This window comes from Elephas maximus, chromosome 21, assembly GCF_024166365.1.
Source record: "Elephas maximus indicus isolate mEleMax1 chromosome 21, mEleMax1 primary haplotype, whole genome shotgun sequence".
NCBI lineage: Eukaryota > Metazoa > Chordata > Mammalia > Proboscidea > Elephantidae > Elephas > Elephas maximus.
In genome coordinates, this window is record NC_064839.1 from 36241294 (window position 1) to 36257750 (window position 16457).

Sequence of the window (16457 nt, forward strand, 5' to 3'; positions counted from 1 at the left end):
CTCCACTGACAGATGGCTGTTGGGGCTGGAAAATTCTGAAATCCTTAGAGTAGGCCAGCAGGCTGGAAACCCAGCAGGCGGTGACGCTGCAGTCTCGAGACAGAATTTCTTCTCTGGGAAACCAGCTTTTGCTCTTAAGGCCTTTGACTGATTGGATAAGGTCCACCCATCTTACCTAGGATACTCTCCTTTAAAGTCAAGTGATTGTAGATGTTAGCCACATTTACACAATACCATCATAGCAACATCTAGATTACCGTTTAGATTAAATAGATTAAATAACTGCGTACGCTAGGCTAGCCGAGCTGACACATAAAACTAACCATCACGGTGCCCAAAGTTATTATCTTAGTTCATTTCCCTATAGTTCTCCCCATGAAATCTAAGGATGTCAGATACTACTTCTCAAATTGGGCCAAATGGTTACGGCAAAACAGAAGATCTTTTATACTCATTCACTATCAGTGTAATGGGGTTTTGGGAGGGAGAAAAGATAAAAGCCTGTCAGAATTGCGTTTTTGCTAGTCAGCCAAGATTGGTGGTCCTCACTTCCGTGTGAACCACTTATGAAGCGTTTTAGAAACAGATTCCCAGCGTTTCTAATTCAGCAGGTCAGGGGTTGTTGTTGTTAGGTGCTGTCGAGTTGGTTCCAACTCATAGCCACGCTAGGTACAACAGAACAAAACACTGCCCAGTCCTGTGCCATCCTCACAATTGTTATGCTTGAATCCATGGTTGTAGCCACCGTGTCAGTCCATCTCATTGAAGGTCTTCCTCTTTTTTGCTGACCCTCTACCAAGCATGATTTTCTAGGTCAGGGGTAGGGCAGGACTAAATGTTTAGTATCACAGCTGATTCCGATGTAGCTGGGCCCATACTTCGAATAGCTGTTGTAGTATGGTCAATTGGGGTCTTCAAAAATGGAAATGAGTTGCTCAGCCAGTCAGCACCCTCTTCTGGAAAGTTCCCCAGGCATTTTACAAAGATTTGCAACCTACAAATGTTTGCTACTATTTGAAGAGGCCTGGTTTTAGTGAATCCAAGTCTTGCAAAGTTTTCTTGAACAGAAACAAGTTAAAAATGAAAGTGACTCTCATGGGCTGTGCTTTGGTGTTTCTGGGGATTTGGAAACAGGAGGGCAGTGGTTACTGAAATAGGACTGGAGGAATGTAGGGGCACTGGAGGCACTCACTGCTGAACTCGGAGCAGTGTTGTATGGGTTTACAAAAGCCAGTTGTTAAATTTTTAGGAATTTTGTGAGCTGGAGGCTAAACACAGCCGTCGTTAAAAATTAAATTATATAAACTTATAATTAAGTAACTTAAAAATGTAATTAGTACTCAAAACATATCACATCCTAATTATTTTACTATCATGTGTGCTCTTGAGGTTGTTTTTGTCTGTTTTATATGTTTGGTGGAAATACTATATAATGTCCTAATGTGCATCTCATCCCAACTCATGTTGGTAACTTGGTATCAGCTATGGTGGGAGTATTTACACCAGGGAAATTGGCAAAGGCTACAAATGAAATGTTTCAGCAAACAGTTACAGTGCTCGAGGTACTCACTTGTCTATGGCAAGAAATTTGGAAGACAGCTAGCTGGTCAGCCGACTGAAAGAGACCCATATTTGTGTCCATTCCAAAGAAAGGTGACCCAACAATATGGAAATTATTGAACAATGTCATTAATATAACATGCAAGTAAAATTTTCCTGAAGATCATTCTAAAGTGGTTGTAACAGTACATTGACAGGGGACTGCCAGAAATTCAAGCTGGAGTCAGAAGAGGACATGGAATGAAGGATATCATTGCTCATGTCAGATGGATCTTGGCTGAAAGCAGAGAATACCAGAAAGATGTTTATCTGTGTTTTATTGACTATGCAAAGGCAGTTGACTATGTGAGTCATAAATTATGAATAACATTGTGAGGAATGGTAATTCCAGAACACTTAGTTGCACTCATAAGGAACCTGTACGCAGAACAAAAGGCAGTCGTTGGAGCAGAACTAGGAGATACTGTGTGGTTTAGAATAAGGAAAGGTGTGAGTCAGGGTCTGTATGCTGAGCAAATAATCCAAGGAGCTGGACTATATGAAGAAGAATGGGGTATCAGGATTGGAAGAAGACTCATTAACAACCTTTGATATGCAGATGACACAGCCTTGCTTGCTGAAAGTGAAGAGGACTTCAAACACTGATGAAAATCAAATACTACAGCTGTCAGTATGGATTACACTCAATATAAAGAAAACAAAAATCCTCACAGGTGAACCAATAAACAACATCATGATAAATGGAGAGATTTAAGTTGTCAAGGATTTCATTTTATTTGGATCCACAATCAACACCCATAAAAGCAACAGTCAAGAAATCAAATGACATATTGCATTAGGCAGATCTGCTGCAAAAGATCTTTTTAAAGTGTTAAAATGCAAAGATACCGCTTTGAGGACTGTCTTAGTTATCTAGTGCTGCTGTAACAGAAATACAAGTGGATAACTTCAACAAACAAGTCTGTTCTCTCATAGCCTAGTAGGCTAGAAGTCCAAATTCAGGGCATCAGCTCCAGGGGAAGGCTCTCTTTTGGCTCTGGAAGAAGATCCTTTTCATCAGTCCTGCCCTGAACCAGGAGCTCCTTAGAACAGGGACCCCAGGTCCAAAGGATACGCTTTTCTCCTTGCACTGCTTTCTTGGTGGTATGAAGTCCACCTGAGTCTCTCTGCCTGTTTCTCTTTTAAGTCAAAAGAGATTGACTTAAGACACAACCTAATCTTGTAGACTGAGTCCTGCCTGATTAACATTTTTTTTTTCTTCTGTTGCTGTTGAGTCAATTCGGACTCATAGCAACCCTATAGGACAGAGTATAACTGCCCCATAGAGTTTCCAAGGAGCGCCTGCTGGATTCAAACTGCCGACCTTTTGGTTAGCAGCCGTAGCTCTTAATCACTATGCCACCAGAGTTTCCCTCATTGACATAGCTGCCTATAATCCTGCCTCATGAACATTATAGAGGTAGGATTTACAACATACTGGAAAATCACATCAGATGACAAAATGCTGGACAATCACACAGTACTGGGAATCATGGCCTAGCCAGGTTGACGCATATTTTTGGGGGACACAATTCAATCCATTACAAGGACTAAGGTGTGTCTAACCCAAGCCATGGTATTTTCAGCCACCTCGTATGCATACAAAAGCTGGACAGTGGATAAGGAAGACTGAAGAATTGATGCCTTTGAATTATGGTGTTGATGAAGAATATTGAATATAACATGGACTGCCAGAAGAATGAACAAATTTGTCTTGGAAGAAGTAGAGCCAGAATGCTCCTTAGAAGTGAGGATGGCAAGACTTCATCTGATGTACTTTGGACATGTTTATCAAGAGGGCCCAGTCCCTGGAGAAGATCATACTTGGTAGAGAGTCAGTGAAAGAGAGGAAGACCCTCAACAAGATGGATTGACACTGACTGCAAGGATGGTCTCAAGCATAGCAGTGATTGTGAGGACGGTGCGAATCCTCGCAGTGTTTCATTCTGTTGTACTATGAGTTCGTTCTGTTGTCGCTGTGAGTTGGAACTGACTCGATGATCACCTAACGACGACAACAACAAATCAGCTCCCTACTCCTTTTCTGAGAGCCGGTTGTTACACATTTACTAGCATACTTACTGACTATGGTCTTTAAAGAAAACCAGGAGTACTACCGGCACTGAGGAAAATCAAAGTATGAGCTGTCTGAAGGGCAGAAAAAACCTTGTCCAGGCAGTAGCGAGGATGGAGGTGTGGCAGCTTGACCCAGTCTTTTTTCAACCCCCCCCACACCAAATTCCTTAAAATTTTGCCTAGAATTTTGCCGCCCAAAGCAGTGGTAGTGGGAAGGAACTTTGGGAGAGGTTCCTAATTCTTTCCTGAACTAGCGACCAAGCATTTGTCTTGCCACGAGATTAGCGCAGTCAATGGTGCCATCTAGTGCTCAGAGGCAGAATGGCTCCAGAGAGAAATATTTCTTGATCTGTCATTAGCTGCCTAGGGATAACAGAACAAAACGTTGCCTGGTCATGCACCATCTTCATTTAGGCCCTGGAAACAGATTAACTCTCGACTTTCTCTTTTCTTTTCCCTCCACCCCCACTACTTTTGGAGTCTTACTTGTTTTGTAGATATTTTTATAGAAAAATGGTGAAAGAAAAGGCCTGTTCATAACTTTCTGGTGAATGGGATGTTTCATTCTGTTATAATGACCTGTGTTAAATAATTTATTTGAAGTGAAAATAATTATGCATGGTTAAGTTCTCATAGCTGGAGAGTCCTCCAGATCCTGGGGTTCCCAGTTTTTTCTTAAAAGGTTTATTTTGCATTGGAAAAGTAACATAATAGGCCTTCAATACAGGTTGCACTTCCCTTTTGTCTCTTCAGTAACTGATGGTCTGAGCAGAAATTAAGGAGCATTTATTAATAGCTAATTAGTTGGCCCAAAACTGTTGTTCCACTTCGATAGTTCCCATCCTTTGTTTAAAGATAACTATACGTTCCCTGAGTGCCAGTCATGTGCTCAGCTGCTAACCGAAAGGATGGAGATTTGAGTCTACTGAAAGGCACCTCAGAAGAAAGGCCTGGCAATGTACTTCTGAAAAATTAGTCATTGAAAACCCTGTGGAGCACAGTTCTACTGTGACACACATGGGGTCGCAATAAGCCCGAATCGACTCCACGGCAATTGGTTGTTTCATCCTGTATAAAAAAGTTCAGGGATATTTCAGATGTTTGTTTTTAAACAGGGAACCAGTAAGGAAAAAAGTTACTCTGTAAGTTGTAGCAGCAGCAGCAGCCTGAATTCTGTTAACGTTATTTTGAGAGCTTTTGGAAATGAAAACAGAGGTAATAATGTTACAACTATGGAGACAAGATTCAGACATGGAATCAGACTTTTTCCAGTGTTTTTTAAAACAAAGTAGTTTAGAAATCTCATCTTGAGACTGCCAGGCTATACAAATGCAAGCCTTTATTTTAGAAGAGGGGTATGGGTTTTGCAGTCAAGTCACCTGCTATTTGTATAAGCAAGACTTCATTAGTAGCTCTACTGGGCTTACCCTCTTATACAGGATGGCTTAGAAAAGACTGCCTGACTGTGGAGGCAGCAAACTATTCTCATTAGAAGCAGGAACTGAGGATTAAGTTAGGAAGGTAGAAGTCAACTTTGCCTGCATGTGGGTCAGACTTAAATGTAACAAGGCTGGGTATTCCCACGTTCCTACATACTCAATAAACGTAACTTACTGAACCGTAAGGAGTTTAAAAGCCTGTGGCATTGTGCTATTTCAGTAGACGCTGGGGAAGATTCACTAAGTCCGTATTATACTATCAATGTCACATCTGAATCCTGTGTAGTCCCAAACCAGGGATTCATTTGCTCCCAAGCCTTACACGAAGGGTCCGCTTCCTTTAGGCTGACACTCATTTTTCCCCGCCTTAAGCGGAAAGCCTAGTGGCATAGTGGTTAAGAGTTCTGCTGCCAGCCAAAAGGTTGGCAGTTCAAATCCATCAGGGGTTTCTACTGTGTCTGTCCTATAGGGTCACTATGAACCGGAATCGACTTGATGGCAACGCGTTTGGTTTGTTTTGGTAAAGCCTCAGAACCTTTGCATTCTGGCTTTCTCCCAGTGTCGCAGGTTCTTTTTCTCTCATCTCAGTCTACTAAATACAACCACCAAATGTTTTCATGTGGGGACACTTTTTAGCATGATAGGTTATCTTTCTCATATTTTTCAAGAGATGATCATAATAGAGAGCTAAAATGAAACAATTTTCACTTAAAAAAATTGAGTCAATGTTCAGCTCTGCCAATAACTTCCCTGTGTACTGTGGTTTTGAATATACCTCAAAAGTTTTGAACTAAGGATTTCAAATTTCTTTCAGTTAAATACAACTTGACTTTTAACTGCTGAAATAGACAAGTGAAACTTTGTTCCATGGTCTTTCCTTTCCCACCCCTATCTGGAAGTGACCCCTGATGTGGGCAGAACAAATGCCCACTTATACATCGTACTATTAACCTCCAAATTTCTAACTAGCTCTTTAGCAGATCTATGGTATAAAAATGGATGCTTCTGATACTTGAGGCTTTATAACAAGGGATGGTTTCTGAATTCAATTGACTTAGTTTTAGTGCTATTTTATTGTATTCTTAAATCTTTGAACATTGGTAATCCCGATGGTACATCAGGGAAACGCTGGTGGCGTAGTGGTTAAGTGCTATGGCTGTTAACCAAGAGGTCAGCAGTTCGAGTCTGCCAGGCGCTCCTTGGAAACTCTACGGGGCAGTTCTGTCCTATAGCGTCGCTATGAGTTGGAATTGACTCGATAGCTGTGGGTGGGTATGGTACATCAGAAAACTCTTAAAGAGCTTCCAAATGCCCAAGAACGGGAATTAGCACCCAAGTGACTACTGTGCATCAAGTGATTAAGTACCCTCTTTAATTTGTTCCAATAGGAGCCCTGTGCATTTATTTTGGGGCAACTTTGTTCTATTCTTAGTAAGTCCCCATTAACATTGTGGCCTGATGTACTCACACCCACTCCAGAATTAAATGAATGTCATTAGGGAAAGCTGCTCTAGGGACTTCAGAGATGACCTACTTTTGCCTGCCACTTTACAGATGATGAGTCCGAGGCACAAACTATAGCCTGGACCTTCTGGGCTTGGTTGAGAGCTCTCCTCACTCTAGCAGGCTGCCCTGCCTGGTCTTAAAGGAATAAGACCCGCTTTCATAAAAGATTTTAAGTCTAAAATAATTAAGGCAGCTTCAATTAAAGATTGTCCTGGCTACTTGTGAAAACAACAAATCACCACTCAAGAGACAAAAAAAAACTAAAACACAGACTTAAAAACCAAGCCATTTAATTGTGTCTTTAAAGGTAAACAATGGAGCTGGATCCCAAGTCCTGAGAATGCCAGAGCTACGGGTCCAAAGAGTCCCATGGTGCAGTATTCTCAAGCAGAGGTCAGAACTCAAGGTGTTAACGAGGCAGAGCACTTAATGGAACTCATGCATTCCACTTAGCAACTTTGCAAACTGCCTGAAACAGACTTCAAGAGTCTTTCAAGATGGGGAAAATTCAACTCCTGGTTTTATAAGAACGAAGAGTATCAAGTTTTATGTGTACTCCTCTTCACTTTTCTGACTCTTTAGCCTGAGCCAACTATCATATCCCCAACTCCTACCAGCCTAAGCTGTAGTTTAGGTGCGAGATCAGTCCCTCTATCCATTCCCTTCCATGTAATGCCACACAGCAGGAGTGGCCTGAGGCAGAGAGCGCTCATCAATACAGCTTTTTAAAAAGCACTTAAAGTGAAAACAACCCTTTAGCGGCACATTGATTTAGTTTATGATTTTAATTTACAAATTAAAAAAGCTACATGTTTCATTTTTTCTCCTTTTTCTCTTCTTTCTTTACATCACTCTTTTCCTTATCTTTATCTTTGTCATCTTTTCTATCCTTTTTGCTCTCTTCTTTTTCCTGCCCTTCTTTCTTCTCTGCATCCCGGTTGGCAATCTTGTTGTTGATGAGATTGTGCAGGGCGACAACAGAACGGATCAGTGAAGCAAGGTATACCACCACCATCTGGTCGTTGGTCTTCAGGTAAAAGGCCTTAACAAATTCCTGCAGGCTGACATCTGGCAGCAGGTTGAAGACGTCTTGCAACTGGTAGATGATCTGGTGGTTGATGGGCAGCTTGCCAGTGGTCACTTTCTCCAGGTAGCTCCTGATATCCAGAAGCTTGGAGTTCAGTCCCTTCAAACCATGGACCTGGTTTGTGATACGCTGAGAAAGAGTGCCCACTGTAGTGTCTTTGATGTCTCTGTAATATCCACAACAAGAAAGGGCAGGAAAAAGCATCAGTGTACCATATTATCACATAGATTCGCACGTGCTTTAGAAAACACCCAGCTTTATGGGGGGAACAAGTTTTCAAAAGTAAAATGCTGCTGCTTCTCCATTTGATAAAGATTTGAGTATAAATTGCCTTAATTTTGTTTCCATGTGGGGGTACATTTTAGCATGATAGGTTATCTTTCTTATTATAGAGTATATTTCAAAAGATGATTGTAATAGCTAAAATGAAACAATTCTCACTTAAAAAAACTGTTTGGGTCAACTTTTTAAGTCTGCCGGGAACTTCCTGTGTGCTATATTATGAAGCTTTACCTCAACGCTCTATCTTAAGCCTCAAAAGGATGACAAGTCAGTTTTGAGCTTAAATCAGTCAGCAGTAACTTTCAGAGTGGGAGAGAATCCTATATGACCTTTTAAAATACAGTCCAAAAAAATCCCAAGATGTAGATTCTGTGTAGAAAACGGACCACATTTTTTGAAAAGGACACACATTGGAATAACATGTGCCTGCAGTGATTTCATACATCTGTTCCCATCACAGTCAACATCATAGTTTCTATGCAAGGTGTGCTATCCACAAAATTATAAATCATAAAGACACTTCAGGGATTATCTAGTTCAGCCACTTCAATTTATAGATAAGAAAACAAAGGTCCAGAAGTGCAGTGATTTATTCAGAATCACAGAATTGTTAGTCCTGGACCGAGATGAGAATCCAGGTCTCCTTCTTCTTGATACAGATCTCTTCCTCACACCAGGCAGACTCCTGGGCCACTAGTAGGCAGCGCAGCAGAGGGGGATGCTTACAATCCTGCTGCTACACTAAGGTCTCACCGTAACAAGTGTTCGACTCCAACTTCCTCAGCTTCCTCTGCTCCGATTTCACTGGTTACATGCTCAAATGTTTTTGAGGTTGGAGTTCCGTCCTGGGGGAGGAAGCTTAACTTCAGTTATTTATGTACAAACAGAGTACGTTGTTTTTACACACCTTTATTCTTCTGCTTCAACTCAGATCATTTCATGGGTACAATTATTGAAAATTTTCCATGGCAAGGGTGTGTAAAACTTGCTTTGAAAGCTTTCTAAGCTAAAATCACTGTGGCTCTGCTCAATGACAGGGTATACTTGTTTGTATGTTGTTTTGGCTACTAAATTGTTTTCTGAGGAAAATCTTTACATTCCATCAAGCCCACACTGGGAATGACACTCAGGGAAGTCTTGGTTAGGCTGATCTTTAAAGTATACAGTTTTTTCTAAAACAGGCACTATATAGCATACTTGTACTTTGGGCAAGCTCATGCTAGAATACGTAATCTTACAACCACCTGTTATCTTTTGGATCAAATGATGCGAGTGCCAAAAAAATGCAATCAGAATCACTGGCTTTCTGATGGTCGGAATTCATCAGAGATCAAGTTCAGAGATGCTGCTGGAGATGTGGTTCCCCTAGGGACTTCCTGATGGGATGCAGGGGTTTTTCTTAGACCTAGGACCAGAAGATGCCATACATACCTCACCTGTAAAGGCTGTGCAATGTCTATGAAGCAGTACAGTGGTGAGAGCACGGGCTGTGCAGCCAGACTGCCTGGGTTCAAAGTCTGGCTCTGCCATGTATGGTGAAGGAGCTGTGTGACTTTGGTCAAATCACTTACCTTATACTAAGTGCTACGGTATTTTATTCTGATAGTGTGAATCCTGCAAATCGCAGTTTCTTCTTTGCTTTGGATGCTAGGGAGGCCAGAGCCTTTAACAATCTTGCAGAATTTCAGGGATTAATCCTTTCCTGGTTTTACCTTATAATATGATCTTGTATGTTCCCTCTAGCTTCTATTTAAAAAAAATTTTGCTGCATTGTGGCATGTGTGCAAATGTGTAGCCTCAAATCCCTTTTGGAAAAAGGGAGGGTAAAAATTAACTTGAAAACAACAGTATCAAGACCAGGGATAAAAGCCTTACTGCAATTGGGTAATAAATCTGGATCTAGCAAGGCAAAAGAGAAACAGAACAGGGCTTAGTGGAAGTGAAATTTGTAGGGAGCTAGCCTAATACACCTTTTCCAGATTTTAAAACCGAATATAAAGATTAAACACTGCATATCTAAATCCAAAGACAGACTTTAATCCATCCTTTAGTATCCTGACTTCGGAAATTCAAGATCAAGCTCTTTGGTGGATACTGTTAAGTATTTTAGGATCACAACAAAACACATACAGAGTTTTTCGTCAAGTCCTATCCTAAAACATGAGTTCAGTTTTGCTGGAAATCCAGAAAGCTGTTTTTAGCAGCTCTTCACTCCTACACTGGAAGCATGTGCTACAGTCACATGGCAGGTACTGCGTATTGTGCAGCCTAGCACTCAAGTGTCAAACGATCACAAAGGAGTCTCACCACCTAGCTCTTGGCAGCTCTGACTCATCCAATTTGAAAACCTGTGATCTGTCTATATGGATTGAAAATCTTCCAAGAGAACAGGTTAGTGGCACAGAGGAGGAGGCCCAACAGTGGAAACTGGACTAGAGAAAGTCCACCAGGCTCTGCATTTATTTTGCTGTCAATGTCTCTGGGGCCTCAATTTCATTTGTAAAAAAAAAAAAAACTTTAAATTTCTATAGCCCTCCCTCAAACTCCAAAATTTGGCGATTCAAAAACTCAAGGGAGAAAAACATGAGTTCAAACTATTGACAGAAATCAACAGCTTTCTCTTGTTAGAGAAAGGATCTGTTGACTTGAAAATGGAAAAAACAAACGTCCAGTAAATAGAAATTCAATCTTCTGGGCTCACAGCAAGATGACTTACATCATGAACTTCTTCCACTGAAATATATGCTTCTGTGGGCAGCCCCAGGTCCTTTGGCTTCACATCAATTATCACCAATACCTGGCAGAGAAACACATCTTAGCAATGTACCTCACAGCAGGCACATAAGAGATAATCACAGCCATTCTTCTGATGATTACTGAAGCTGTTTCAATCAGAAGAGAGCCTGGATTTTCAGCAAAAGTGAGTTTACAGTTCAAATGATTGTACCACTTGCTCTACTGTTCACCCCCATTAGCCAACAAGCTGAGGGGTGGCTATCGGGTAGTGATTAAGAACAAAGAAATTGGAGTCTAGACAGCCAACATTTCAATCCCAGCCCCACCCTTCACCAAACCTTACTAACCATTCTGAACCCCGCTTTTCTCATTTTTAAACAGGATAACAACCCTATGACATTACTGAGAAGATGAAATAAGATAACTCGTATACCTGGCACTTGGCAGGTTTTAACGGTTATTTAGTAAATTAGGTTACAGCGTACTATGCAGAACATTACAAATTAACACAGTAAGTTTATGAAGGAGAAGAGCTGTGAAATGATTGGCTACCCAAATCCCTCCTAGGGTACTCTTAGCTTGAGTTACTGGCAAAGAATATCATTCAAGAGTTTTGAAAACAGCACTTACTGAGTTAGGGCAGTATCTTTTCATGAGTTCATTGATGGCGATGTCATTCTTGTGTAATTTAGGGCCTGTGTGGTACCACCCAACTATTCTTTCCCTAGCTGAGAAAGGAAAAAATTAGTGGGACTTAACTGCTGCATGGAGACCTATATAATAACTCCCTTCAAAAGGATAAAAATGTCAATAGTTATGCCCTCTGTTTTTGAAAATTCCAATCATCTATTTTAAACCCTGACATATTATGTTATCTAAAACTCAAAAGGAGAATTCTTAGAATATAAGCAGTGTGAGAAATCTAGAGACATCCATATCCCAGACTGGTTTAGGAGTCCAGTCATACATGAAACTACTAGAGAGCAATTCCAAGGCAATATATAAGCTAGTGAAGTTCATCATCACATGTAGAGAGCATCTACAAGTGTTGTGGGAATAAACATTTGCAAAGCAATGTGGTTGTGGTAATGAAATAAAATGAAAACGATACACGTGACGCAGATATTTACCCTGGTGGTACTAAAGCTCTAGGGACAGGTAGAGTTTATTTGCTGGTTCTGTGATTTTCTGCTACAATCAGAGGGTTGTCTCTTTCCTCTTCAAACCTAGGCAGTCAATCTGGCCTTAAATTGTTCCTCTAGTTTCTTCTTTATTCTACTTCATTCCTCTACTACCACTAATCTTACTTATGTCTAAATAAATGAAAGGGCCTTTGATATTAAATAAAGAAAAAGGGATAGCTTAAAAAACAAAACACAGCCACACACACAAAAATCAATGCCACGCCATAATACCTTCTAAGAAAATCAAGACTTACCATTGACCTTCTTAAACATTCCATACATGTTTTCTAAATAATCATGGTCTAAAAACCAGACAGAGTCATCTTTGTCATCTTCATCAAAAGGGACTAAAGAGAGAGAGGAAAAAAAAGATTTAGTTTAGGGTACTAGATAGGAATTTAGAGCAGAGGTCACAACTGGAGACCCCCTAGGCCAGAACTGATCCAAGTATGTGTTTAGTTTGTCCAACACAGTATTACTTCCCTCCCCGCCAAAGTTGCCCTCATTAAAAACTGGGAGATTTCACATAAAAATTCAGATTTCCAGCTTCTCTTGGGAAAAACAGAAACAAAAAACCTCGGAACAACTAGCTAGAGCCAAATAGGGGCTAACCCTTTAAAAGGATATATGCTCTTCAGTCTACTATAAGCCCCATCACCTTCCTTATCTTTCTCATTTGGCAATTTACATTACTGGCTGGTCCTTTTAGACATATGAATTAGTGACTTCTTTAGTCCAGAGGTCACTTCAATTACTTTGCTTTGTTGTCACTGCTTTAATTATATAACACATGGATACATTCTTATAAAGATTCACGGCAAAGAATAAAAGATTAGTGTCCTCCATCTCTGCAGGGATTGACAATTTACATGGCTGCCTATTTTTATAAATAAAATTTTACTGGAATATGGCCATACTCATTGGTTATATACTATCTATGGCTGCTTTTGTGCTACAACAAAGCTGAGCAGTTGCAACAGAGACCTTATGGGTGATAAATCTAAATATTTACTATCTGGTTTAATGAGCAGCTTCTAGGCCCTATAAACGCCTGCAATTCTGAAACAGAATTCAGGAAGGTTTTGTTTCATTTCTTTTAAAATTAATTGACATTTTACCTGCAAAACTGTTGGATACATCGAGTACTTTCTTTTGCCATGACCCCAAAAGCACACCAACAACGCGCTTCTGGTTTCCAACCTTGCCTATTCTGAATGAGAAAACAGATGGTCAGTTTGGACAGTTACATATAGATATCAGACCCAACAATTAGATACTCAATGGAAAATACCAATGGTACAGACACAATTTGTCAGTTTACTTGAGAACTAATTCCACTAATGTAACAGAGTTAGTTTTCCACAAAAATGAACAAAAACCAAACCCACTACCATCGAGCTGATTCCGACTCACAGTCACCCCATAGGGTTTCCAAGGCTATAAATCTTTACTGAAGCAGACTGCCACATCTTTTTCCTGTGGAGCCGTGGGTGGTTTCTAACTGCCAACCTTTTGGTTAGCAGTCGACTGCTTCAACCACTACGCCACCATGGCCCCCAGAGTTGGGTTAGTTCTTAATATTAAATGTTAATTAATATAACAGGTACAGGTAGTCCCCATCTTATGAAGGACCACACTTATGACTGTGTTTTTTTGTACATCTTATCATTAGTAACATGTATAACACACAATATTGCCACACATAACTTGCTGATGTTATCATTCTCAGATGTTCAAAGATTGGATTTATAAAGATACTGCTGATAAACGGCAATAATTATGAAACAAACAAAAAAAAAAGAGGTATTCCAACTTACGTCAGAACGGATTTACAACAGACCGGTGGGACCAGAACCTGTTGTAAATTAGGGACTATCTATAATCCATGAACGTGCAAAAAAAAAAAAAAGAGAGTACAACTGCTTTCTGAATCTTGTACTACTTGTACACAAACCAAGCTCTGGTGGTGTACTGGTTAAGTGGTGCTTGGCTATTAACCGAAAGGTTGGCGGTTTCAATACACCAGGCACTCCATGGCAGAAAGATGTGGCAGTTTGCTTCTGTAAAGATTACAGCCTTGGAAACCCTGTGGGGCAGCTCTGCTCTGTCCCATAGGGTCGCTATGAGTCAGAATCAACTCGACGGCAAGGGGTTTGGTTTTTGGGTTTATATTATATAACATCTGCCATTTCAACATTTTTTACATGACCAATTCAGTGACATATATGTTCCAGTTGTGTAACCATCACCACTATTCGTTTCCAGAGTTTTCCATTACTCTTAACAGAAGCTCAGCATACTGGCGCTTTTTACTCATCACTGACTGCAAAGTAATACAAGTTTGGGAAAAATCCAAGCTTTTTCATGGAAATTTAAAACTGAGGAAATGAAAATTTCCCAGAGTTCAGAGTTTTAAAATGCTTTTCTATGATGTCTGAAAAACATTTAAGTTACGCTATCACATTTTTTTCCTTTCTCCTTTAAACCTTCCCCATCTTCTCTATCCCTGAATCTTTTCAGGGATAAAGATGCTGAGCAGAATCAATTTGTGGCCTGGCTTCTGGGTTGCTAAACCTCTGAAACATGTATTCCCTGTCTACAAGTGGCTCAGTAACTGATTCAGACTCAGGTCATTTATGGCCTCTCTGGCTTAATTAGGCACAAGTCAGAAGTGAGCTGGTGACTAACCACACTGAGAAGGTTAAATGAATGAGAATGACTTATACTTCAAAGTTTCCTTTTAAAACCGCCTCTGTGATTTTCTCCTAAGGAGCTACAAGTGTTTCACTTACACAGTCTCATTACAATGGTCTTCCATTCTCCTGTAACCACAACAAACGTGAGACACAGACACAATACAACTCTATGTTCAAAGCAAAGATAAAAGCCATTGGGAAATAAACATTTTCTAACAGTTGCTGGTTTTATATTGGTTAAACTATAACATTTTTCTTAATACATAGTTTGGTAAATTTATAAATGATTACTAAGGTTGAGGCTTGGATCAAAGAAAGTTAAAGACGTTGAAACTCATGGTATCTCTGATTTTATGAGCTTTTCTTTTGGTCTACAAAAACCCGTCTTTTTTTTAAAAACCCCACCTGTGTTATTTGACACAGCAGCTAGCAGTGTTTCCCTGCAATATGTCCTTAACAATTGTTTGTTGAGTTCACTGAACAGAATTGAAATAGTGCCTACCCCATTAATGCTTCCAGTATCCTATGGGAGAAAAACAACTACTGTATAGTAGAAAAACCCGCATAACCCGTTAGGCTGAGGGTCCTACAAAGCAATGGAACTGAACTGGGGACCCTAAGCCTCACGGAGTTTTTAGTTTGTTTTGGTTCTGGTTAAATCAGGAGTTGTACAAATGAAGTTGGAGGAGAATGGGGACTTAGCAACTATGACTTTACAGATGCTTCCAACTGGGTTTTTACATTTGTCAATTCAAGTAATTATCTTGTAAAACCTATGAACATGTGCAACAGGTCTAGCAGGATGAGCAGTTTGAAAACAAGCAAGGGATGGCAGAAGAACAACCTCAAAAACCGAGGTTGTCAGAGGATCTGTGGGATTTCTTACCTTATTCATTACTGCCAAAATCTCCAATCGGTCTCATTTTTTTTTAACTTGACTTTTTTTCTCTCCTGCGTTTTATCATCAAACCAGATTCCCACTTATAAACTTTCACAGGTTAAAATAGCCCATCCAGGAAGCCTTTCAGGGCGCTGAGACCAGAATTTCGGTGACAGCCTTCAAAGGCACAGAAGCGCGAGTCTGAAGCGCTTTCCTACGAGACACAGAGTCTTTTTGGTGAAACAGGGCGAACGAAGCGACAGATACGGAGGAGATTTGCGAGGGTCAGGGCCATCTGAAGCTCGACCTACACCCCCGTACTCAGGAATCATAAATAGTTCGGTAAAAGGAACGGGTGACCCAGGCCTCGGAGTGGTGGCGACTGGGGCGGGGGAAAAGGGGTGATGCTGGGTGATTCCCGCTTCGTGGATCGGGGCTAGTCTCGGCCCCTTGGCGAGTACGGGCCGACCCACGCTCCGTCAGCGCCCCAGCGCGACCGCATTCATCGCGCCGTCCCCAGCGTGCCCGTGACTCAGCAGCGGCGGCACCTCGGGCCCCGCTAGGCCGCCCCGCGTCGCCCGCTCACCGGTTGAAGTGATCCACCACACTAAGCAGCACCAGTGGGTGCACGACCACCTTCTGCACCGCCAGCTCCGGCATCACGACACACCCCGACTGCCAGGCCCGGCTCTTTGCGACCCGCGAACACCGGCAGCAGCTCCCGCGGCTCCTCCAGGCCTGGCTCCTCCTCTTCCGGCTCGGCCACCACCGCGCGGCATCCTTTTTCCGCTCCCAGAGTTCTTGGCGCGTGGCGCCCGAACTGTCGCTCTGCGTGCCATTTTGAGGAGGGGAACAGGGCCGGAAAAGGTCGGGGGCGGAGGCGGAGGTTGAGGACCGCCTGTGGTCGCTTGTTGAGGGCTACGTTTCCCGGGTTTTCAAAGGGACACGGGGGACGGATAAAGGTTTTTCTCC

At 41.4% G+C, this 16457-nt stretch overlaps 1 protein-coding gene across 1 annotated transcript; it reads right to left on the bottom strand.

Moving 5' to 3' along the window:
- Window positions 1–6893: 6893 nt before the first annotated feature.
- On the bottom strand, window positions 6894–16238 carry PSMD7 (proteasome 26S subunit, non-ATPase 7). The gene is made up of 7 exons (XM_049864581.1): window positions 16072–16238; window positions 13028–13119; window positions 12164–12256; window positions 11356–11453; window positions 10706–10786; window positions 8743–8834; window positions 6894–7873 (listed from the first exon to the last, which is right to left on the bottom strand). The coding sequence occupies exons 1-7, from the start codon at window positions 16143–16145 to the stop codon at window positions 7435–7437; spliced, it is 969 nt and encodes a 322-aa protein (XP_049720538.1). The 5' UTR covers window positions 16146–16238; the 3' UTR covers window positions 6894–7434.
- Window positions 16239–16457: the final 219 nt, after the last annotated feature.

Coding starts and splice junctions, on each gene's coding strand:
- PSMD7 (XM_049864581.1), bottom strand. CDS start 16,145: ATGCCGGAGCTGGCGGTGCAGAAGGTGGTCGTGCACCCACTGGTGCTG. Junction 8,835..10,705: donor CAGTGGAAGAAGTTCATGAT/GTAAGTCATCTT, acceptor TTCCTCCCCCAG/GACGGAACTCCAACCTCAAA. Junction 7,874..8,742: donor GGAGTCGAACACTTGTTACG/GTGAGACCTTAG, acceptor TGGATATTACAG/AGACATCAAAGACACTACAG.